This window comes from Vespa mandarinia, chromosome 2, assembly GCF_050613455.1.
Source record: "Vespa mandarinia isolate Hongniang chromosome 2, ASM5061345v1, whole genome shotgun sequence".
Lineage (NCBI taxonomy): Eukaryota > Metazoa > Arthropoda > Insecta > Hymenoptera > Vespidae > Vespa > Vespa mandarinia.
Window position 1 is genome coordinate 2,310,001 of NC_140811.1, and position 10,000 is coordinate 2,320,000.

General features: G+C 30.8%; 1 protein-coding gene across 1 annotated transcript in view; it reads left to right on the plus strand.

The window, feature by feature from the left end:
• Rim (Rab3 interacting molecule) overlaps nucleotides 1-10,000 on the plus strand; it is a 95,411-nt gene that overhangs the window by 31,795 nt on the left and 53,616 nt on the right. The window contains exons 7-8 of the mRNA XM_085655393.1: nucleotides 5,798-6,017; nucleotides 8,145-8,337. Coding sequence (XP_085511519.1) covers nucleotides 5,798-6,017; nucleotides 8,145-8,337 — 413 coding nt within the window. The remainder of the gene's footprint in view (nucleotides 1-5,797; nucleotides 6,018-8,144; nucleotides 8,338-10,000) is intronic.

Consider the following 10,000-nt stretch of genomic DNA (forward strand, 5'->3'; position numbering starts at 1 on the left):
TCCTCTATTTCCTACCCCTTAACCTCTCTACACTCCTCTTACCTCTCCAGTCTCTCTTACCCTTTCTCCACTCTCTCTCTTTCTCTCTCTCTCTCTTTCTCTCTCTCCCTCTTTTCCTCTCCCTTTCACAGTTTCTCTCTCCCTCTATCGCGGTTTCACTCACTCACGTAATTCCCTTTCTTCCTATTCCTTGGAAACTCCTCCCATAACCACCCTCGTACTTTCACTCCTTTCCCTCACGTTTATTTGACCGTGATAATGCTTCTGGCGCGACGATGGAACGTTTAATTGCTCGTTTTTACTCTCGTAGAACTTCGATAAGATAATCGGCCGGGAATGGATTTCGACGACGACAACGACGACTTTTTACGACCGTCCGCGACATTAACATTCTCTTTCTCTCTCTCTCTCTCTCTCGCTCGCTCGCTCTCTCTCTCTCTCTCTCTCTCTCTCTCTCTCTCTTTCTATCTCTTTCTTTTACATTTTTTTCTTTCTTTCTTTTTTTCTCTTTTCTCTTCTTCTTTATTTATTTTTATGCGAGAAGTGTTAAAACGAGAAAAGGAGGTATATATGAATACGTTTATATCGAGAATTTCTTTTATTTATTTTCTCTTTGCGGTTGACCTACAATCGATGCTTTTCTTTTTTTATATATATGTACATATATATATATATATATATATATATATATATATATATATTCTCTTTCTTTTCTTCTCTTTCTTTGTTTTTCTTTTTAATTTTCTTTTTTCACATCACACACACGTCTCTTTATTTAACGAAGAGTCAAAAATGTTTGTCCTTTGCCATTATGATTACGATTATGATTTATTATTACGATTATGATTATAATTATGATTATTATTATTATTATTAAATTTTCAATCTTACGACATTTCGATGCGCTTATTCTTCTTTTTCTATTTTCTTTTTTATAATACTTATTATTTAATGACAATTAAAAATTATTGTCCCTATTATCATTATTTTATAACGATGACGATGTAATAATATTCATGACGATTATTATTACTATTATTATTATTATTATTATTATTATTATTATTATTATTATTATTATTATTATTATTATTATTATTATTATAGTTATTATTATTTAGAAACACGGTTAATTTTGTTTTCTTATTATTTAGGTTGACATATCGATCGTAAGATTGAGAAGTCGAAGGTACATTTAGTTTCGTCCTCGAAAGTATCTCGAGTAAAACGTTCTAACGTAATATTTCAAAAGGTATAGTTATAAAATATAAGTCGACGACGAACGACTTAACGTGACACTTTGCGATTATATATATATATATATATATATATATATATATATAATATTTCAGCTCTCCGACGATGACGTTTTAAGCTGTCCAAGTTCAATTTCGTTCGTTCGTTCAATGTTCGTAAGAGTCTAGGAACGATTTATTCTATCCTAGTGAAAAGTTTTAGCTTTGTGTTCTTCTTCGTACACAACAATAACAATAACAATAACAAAAGCGACGACGACAAATATTTCTTCGTACTGTTGATCCTATTTTTTATTTTGTTTTTCTTTTATCCAATGTATTTAACAGGAAAAAAATTCATAAAAACGAATAAGAAAAAGAAAAAGGAAAAGAAAAAGGATGAAAAGGAGTGAAATCGAGAAAATTATTTTTAAAGATTTTCAATGGAAATTTCTTCCTTTTTTTTCTTTCTTTTTTTTTTTTCTTTTCCTTTTTCTTTCCTCCAGCGTAAGGAATCGAAGAGAGATTAATTGAAGATTTTAGTCAGGAGAGCGGTGGGAGAACGGGGCCGGGGGGGGAAGGAAAGAGAATAAGGGAAATTATGAGAAATTAAGAAAGAGAAAGAAAAAGAAAAAAGAAAAAAAAAGAAAAAAGGAAAAAGAAGAAAAGTGGAAAATAAAGAAAATATGTCTGAATGCGAGATCCGTCTATTTGCCCGTTTTTAGGAGAGAAACCGCCGCCCATGGTGGTCACTTCCAGGAGCACGAGGGAGAAGTCTGGTGACAGAATGAATCGGCAGTTCCTCGGGGTACTTACCAAATCATTTTTTTTATTATACCCTAAATACAAAATACACACACCATATACCTAAATATATAGATATAATGCAGATTGTCTTCCACTACACACACATACACACGCACACACACACACACACACACACACATACATACACATTCATATACACACATATATATATGGGTATGTGTATGTGTATGTGTATGTTAATTTATTATATAAATATATGTATTAATTTGTTAATATATATTTACAAAGAAGTATATATATATATATATATATATATAAATTTTTTTAGCTATATTATATATATATATATATATCTATGCGTGTGCGTATGCATGTGTGTGTACGTCATCTGCCAAATGGTCGTGCGTATTGTCGTGTAAATCTTTACAAAGAAAATTTCGTTCCAAAATGAAAGGGAAAAAGATCGTTGTCGTCACGTTCTCGTTTTCACCTTTTTTTTCTTTTTGTTTTTTCGGATGTTTCCTTTTTTTTTTTTTATTATTATTTTTTTTTTATTATTAATATTATTATTATTATTATTATTTCCATCGCATCGCGACAGATGCTGGCAAAGAGAGCGAGAGAGAGAGAGAGAGAGAGAGAAAAGAAAATGGAACTCTCTCTTTCTCTCTCTCTCTCTCTCTCTCTCTATTTCTCTCATTTCGAATGTGAACCATCCCTTTTTTTTTGTCTCCCCTCATGGCGCGACTTCTCTCGCAAAAATTTGTGGTTTTTGCGAGACACATAACACCTCTAAAGCTCGTACGTACGGAAAACTACTAACGATTGGTCGATTTTTCTGTCTGGCTTTATTTCCTTTTTTTTTTTCCTCTTTTTGTTTTTTTCTCATTTTCCTTTTTTCTCCCCGCCCCTCTCCCCTCTCTATTCCCTCGTCGGGTTGAATCGCGAAAACAACGTTTAATCGACGTGGCGATAGTCGTCGAATTTGAAAAAAAAAAAAATAAAAAAAAAAAAAAGAAATAAAAAAAAAAGAAGTTTCTCCATTTTTTTCCTATTTTATTTTATTTTTTTTTTTTTTATTTTTTTCCATTCACTTTTATTCTTTCCACTTTTTTAAACGTTGTTAAAACGCATAAATCTACGGATTCGGGGAAAGTCCGTGCGCGTAATCGTATACATCGCTGTTCGATCGTTTTTCCGTTTAACGAACAACAACAACAACAATAATAACAACAACAAAAACAACAACAACAACAACGATCATTTATATGTATTTATATATACATATATATATATATTTTTTTTTTTCTTTTTTATTATTATTTTATTTTACTTTTATTTCGTCGTTTTAAATATTTCGCTGAGACACAAAGATTACGCGGCGACCATTCGGCAGAATTGGTTACGAATTTGATTTGTTCTACTTTGGACGACTACGAATCGTGCACAGATATGCACTTCTTGTCTATTTACACACTTCACTCTCTCGCCATACATAACACGTATATCACTCACCGATCGATTCCAGATTTCCTCTTTCGAAAGATAATCTCTTTCTATGTGATATGCGTTTACTTTTGTTATTTTAAGAGATATAATGATAAATACATATATATATATATATATATATATATATATATATATTTACATTGATAACAAGGATAATTCGTTTAATAAAAATGAAGAGTATCATAAACGTACGGAATGTTATATTTATTTTTTTCTAATTATCGTTATCGCATACTATTCTAATTTTTTTCCTTATAAATAATTGCATCTGGTATGCAGGTGTGTATGTCTGTGTGTGCGTGTTTTTTCTTTTAAAAATCGAATCATAAAAATAGGAATACATAAGTAAAATTAGCATATACATATTAGAACATTGAGAATTTCCTTCGATTCCTCGTCTAATTCGTATCATTAGTTTTCTTTTTTCTTTTTTTTTTTTTTTTTTTTTTGTTTTTTCCTTTTTTACACTTACAAAATCAGGCTACGTAGATCTGTACGTAGATATTTAATTTAATGTCATTTGTGAATCGCTTGATATAACTCTTTGTTTGTGTGTGTCAATGCATCGGGGCATATCGTAAATGCTTACGAGTATATAACACACGTAGATATATATATATATGTGTGTGTGTGTGTATGTACAATTTTATATCTAATAATATATGTAAATGTTTTATGTTTTATATAATAGTTATTATCTAGATGTATACCGTATCTCACAATTATGCACGTATACATACGTACACACATAAGATGCAATACAAAAAAAAAATTATATATATATACATATACATATACATATACATATACATATACATATACATATACATATACATACGGACACACGCACGCACGCACGCACGCACACGAGCCCTTTATTCCTTTCATACATCCGCCTATGCTATGTTTCAATACTATATACTACGAAACACACATAATTTATTTACTATACTAGTCACTCCCAACAGTTTCTAAGCAAACATTTCGCGTTCATGACGTGCGTGAAACTTGAACGATAAAGTTTGCGAGGACCTCTTTACTGCGTCTTTCGTGAGAAGATGTTTCCAGATTCCTCCATGAGAGTTTTCCACCATAAGAATTTGTATCTCTAGATTGTAATCCTTGTCTCGTTGTTGTGTACCAAGCGAGATGTATTACTCGTGGAAAATGCGATGACGTGACAGGAGAAAGAAAAGGAAGAGGAGGAGGAGGAGGAGGAAGAGAAGGAGGAAAAGGAGAAGGAGAAGGAGGAGGAGGAGGAGGAGGAGGAAGAAGGAACAATGTTTAAATGATATGGTAGAAATGAAGGAAAAAAATAGGAAAAAACGATAAAGTATATAAAAATCGAAATTGATAGTAAAACGCATGAGAATAATGTGTGTTTGATTTTTTTATATTTTTTTTCAGCGATTATCTTTGTGCCGATTGAGAGAGAGTGAGAGAGTGAGAGAGAGAAAGAGAGAGAGAGAGAGAGTAAAAAAAAACCATGAGAAAAAGAGAAGGATATATAGATGAATATGTAATTTGTGATATCTGTATGTATGTCATCGTCGATTTTCTTTTTTTCTTTTTTTATCTCACATCGATGATAAATATATGTTTTTGTCGTTTTTAACATATCAATTTAAATATAATCGACAGCGAAGTGTTTACGCTGCCGAAATAATTTCATTTATCGATCAATATATACGTCTATTCGTATACGAGTTTTGTGAAAGAGTTTCGTAGATAAAACCAACAAAAAAAAAAAAAAAAAAAAAGAAAAAACAAAAAAAGAATCAAAACAAAACAAAGAAAAATGCAAGCATTATTTTACGTATCAGGATACGATCTTATCTCGAATCCCTTTGTTATGATATTATCGAGAGAAATTATAAAGGATGATTCAATATGATTTTCTTGTTCTCTCTCTTTTTTTTTTTCTTTCTTTTCTTTTTCTTTTTTTACACACCATAGTACTCAAGGTACTTGTAATATATTTACAAGAACGAAGTAATAATTGTTTGGTTGATCAATTCTCTCTCTTTCCTTTTTTTTTTTTTTTCTTTTTTTTTTATATGCATTTCGATATCATGTCGAAAAAATATATCGGAGAGAGATTGAAAAATGTGTTGGAGAGTACAGGAGTTAAAAAAAAAAAATATATATATATATATATATATATATATATATATATATATATATAAAGGAAAAGGGTAGGATAATGTGTAAATGAAAAAAAAAAAAAAAAGAAAAAAGAAAAGACGAGAAAATTTGTTGGATGACGTATAATACGTGTACCACAGGAAAGGATTACAAGAAGAACGCGGATGATCCAACTATGGCTGCGAGCGAGGATTCACGTGGAAAGAATGTTATCCACAATGGGCAACATCTCATCGCAAGTATTATCAGCATCAAATTTGACGGTGATCATTCATCGCGAGAACCGCGAAAAGTTGGGAACACAATCGTCAAACGGAGTTGCCGGAGGAATGGCATTGAATGTCGTGCCAATAATAGGAGGTGCGTTTCAAGATATCGCGTGTTGCCGTACGCCATAATTATTTTTTTATTAATTACTACAAAGTTTAATCCTTTGCGAGTGGATATCTTTATGGCAAAAGAAAAAAAACCAAAAAAAAAAAAAACAGAGAAAAGAAAAGGAATCAGTGGGAGATAACAAAAAAGAAAAAAAAGAAAAAAAGAGCGTAGTCGTAGGATTCCAAGAGTAATTCGTAATTTGTTTCGAATTAATTTTTCAATAATAAATTTCGATAGATTATAAATTATTCGTTATGTTATAATTGTCGAGAGATTGAAAAAAAAAAAAAGATTAAGCTTGATTAAAGAATTTTTCTTGCTTTTTTTTTCTTTTTTTTTTTCTTTTTTTTCTTTTTTTTTTCTGTCTTCTCGCTCGAGAGTCCATTCGGCCCGGATCGAAATACCTCGTCTCGTAATTTTACTTATTTACCCTATTTTCTTCTTTTTTTTTTATTATTCTTTATAACCTTTTTAAATTGCATTTCTTTATCAATGACTGAATATTTGGAAAAGAAGAAAAAAAAGAAAGAAAGAAAAAAAAAAAAAGAAAAGAAGAAAATAAAGAAAGCTTTTCGTCTTACACGTGCAAAGTACGTCGGTTTTCTACATTTAATATTCGTTTTGGATTAATATGTAAAAGAAAAAAAAAAAATTAAAAGAAAAAAAAGAAAAGAGAACAAGAGAAATAATAAATCTAAATAATAATTATTATTATTGAGATTTCAATGCAATTGTCGTGATGATCGTTAAATGCGAGATAATTAGGATGGATTGAAGAATTTTTTTTTTCCCCTTTTTCTTTTTTTTTCCTTTTTCTTCTTTTTTTTTTTTTTTTTTCTTTTGTGCTCTCCTTTCGCTTGACCAGTTCGACCCGGATCGATATACGTGATCACTTCTTTGAAGAATTATAACTGGATGGGATCGAGGGCGTGATAGATAGTACGCATACGTTCGCTTATTTTCTTTCTTTTCTATTTTTTTTTTTTTTTTTTTTTCTTTCTTTTCAATTTTTTTTCTTTTTTCGTTTATTAGTTTTATTATTAAAAATGCCACACGGAGTTGGGTCATCGATGCTTACATATTAACCGACGCAGGGCGCTTGAAGAACTCGTTAGTAGAATATGATCTAAAAATGAGAGAGCATTATGGATCGTAACCTTTAGAATATGTGTAACAGTTCGTGGTTTAACGCGATATTAATCGTACGTTATTACTTCGATTATATATCGATCGATAATGCATTATCTTTTTAATAGGATCATTGTAAAATTATAATCGAAATGAATTATCTCGCTCGAGTATCGACGTTTATTATAATATTTTTATAACGATCTTAACGAAAAACGATTTCGTTTTATCTCATTTCTTTTCTTTTCTTTTCTTTTTTTTTTCGTCCCTCTGTCTCTTTCAAAACGAATGTTTTATTTCTTTTTCGTTTTTTTTTTCAATTACGAAAAAAAATTCAAATTCATTGCGTTAAACTCGTTAAACACGTTGAAGTGACACGAGTGACGCGAACGTTTGCGTATATAAATTTTGAAAAAAGAAAAAAAAAAAGAAAAAAAATCCATCCATTCTCATATCACTCATTAAATTATCTGTTGAACAATTTAACGAGAGATATTTGCCGTCCGAGAGAAAGAGAGAAAAGATCGATTGATCCTTGAACGACGAGTTAATTCGAATCCACACGATTAAATACATTAAGACGGGCGGCAGAGCCGTGTCAATGAAAGAGAAAAAAAGAAAAGAGATAAAGATAAAAGGGAAAAAAAAGTAAAAAAAAATTAAAAAAAAATGAAAAAAAGGGAGGAACGAAAAGAAATGAGAGGGCGGTGGTGGGGGAGGGGGCGGGAGGTTTGGTATAAGAGAGAAGAAAAAGCTCGCTCACGGAGAAAAAAAGTGAAGTGGACGAAATATAGAGATCACCAAGTGCACGAAGTGAGATTTGAATTGAGGCATGAAATGAGAAGGAAGGAAAAAAGAGAAAGAGGGAAGAAGAGATAATGAAAAAAATAAGGAAAAAAAAAGGGGAAAAAAAAAAAGAAGAAGCGGAAGAAGAAGACCGAAGAAAAAATCCATGGGGGATATATGGCTTTGTTTGATCAGGTTCACAGAGAGGAGGGGAAAAAAGACGGTACGATTTGACGGAGGGACCAATATTGGCAGTCCTCAGGAGGATTGGTCATGGGAGGCCGATCGGTTGGTTAGTCAAGACAGCGCAACCAAAGATTCCGTTATAGAGGAGACATCAAGCACATTCACGAGCAACAAGGATAGCAATAGGAAAGAATTGTCCAAGGTATACTTACATATAACTGAATGCCTGAATTTTCTCGAGTATAATGAAGTCGATGAATTAACGAGAGAGAAACAAAAAAAAAAAAGAAACAAAAAGAAAAAAGAATGAAAAAAAAATAAATTACGCAAAAGTTACATAAAAATTAATAAAAGATTAAGATACATTTATCGTGTCTATCGATTGACCTTTAAGAAAGACAATATATTTTTTAAATGTTTATTTATTTAATATTATTATTATTATTCGAGAAAATATAGTAATGAGGGAAAATGATAAATAATAAAAGGGAATAATAATGTTATAATTAAAAAAAAAGATCATGAAGTGTAAAGGTAAAAAGAGAGAGAGAGAGAGAGAGAGAGAAAAGATAAGATCTAAAAAAAGATTTCCTTCAAGTCGATCGAGAGTAAAAAGAGAAAAAAAAAGAGAAAGGCAGAGAGAAAGAGAGAGGGAAAGGGATTGGAAAGGTCTCGCTTTAGTGGTTCACTAGGAAGATAACCGATTGAACTCTGTGCTGGTATGGTGTTGTTGATGGTGGTTGTGTTGAGTGGTTGTGCTGATGCTGGTCGATCGAGTAAAAGGGGTTTTTTTTTCTTGTTTCTTTCCCCTAATAATTATATCTATTTTTCTCTCTCTCTCTTTTTTTTTGATTCCAAACGACGAATATTATATGTTATATGTAATATTAATGATATATTTTATGTATGTATTGTAATGTACATACATACATATATATATATATATATATATATGTATGTATTTAGCATATCTATTTATGCCATGGATGATTATGACGACGACGACGAAAATGATAAAAATGATTTTGATATCGTTCGAATCATTCGAAATGATATCCCATTCGTGGCAATCGATGTACGATAAAAATGATAAAGATGATAAGGATCGTCACTGGCTCGTATTCCCTCCTGTCCTCCTAAGAAAAAAAAAAAAAGAATAAATAAATAAATAAAAATAAAAATAAAAATAAAAAAGAAAAAATAAAAGGAAAAAAAATGTCGACGAAGATTAGTCGTTGATTGGTTGGTGCATCCCAACCAGTGCCTTAACACTTTTAACATAATCGACGCAGATCGTGATCGTGATCTGTTGTTCAATACTTTCGTCTTTTGTATTCTGTGTTTTTGTTTTTTTTCTTTTTCTCTCTCTCTCTCTCTCTCTCTCTCTCTCTTTTTTTCTTATTAACTTTTTTGATATATGCCCTTTTCCCTTTCCCCTCTATTTATTTTGATATCTTTTAAATATATATTTATATTTCTCTTCTTCTTCTTCTTCTTCTTCTTCTTCTTCTTCGTTTTACGTTTGTATTTTTCTTTTTTTTCTCTTAACGCTTTTACTTATTTATTTATTGATCCATTTATTCTTTCATTTGCTTTCTTTCTCTTTTTCTTTTTTTTTTCTTTTTTTTTTTTTCAATATCCTCTTTCTGATTCATACATACAATGATTTTGCGAAACGCGAAATCGACACTCTAACAAAATAATAATCAAGTTAGCCACTTTGTGTATGTTTTTCCGATATTATCGCATAGCTTCTTCTTACATGCTCGTTATTTTTCTTTTTTTTTTTTTTCGTTTTTTCTTTTTTAGTCTTTTATTTGCCTTTAAAAACGACGTGTATTAGTTCTTTTTTCTCTGTCTTTCTC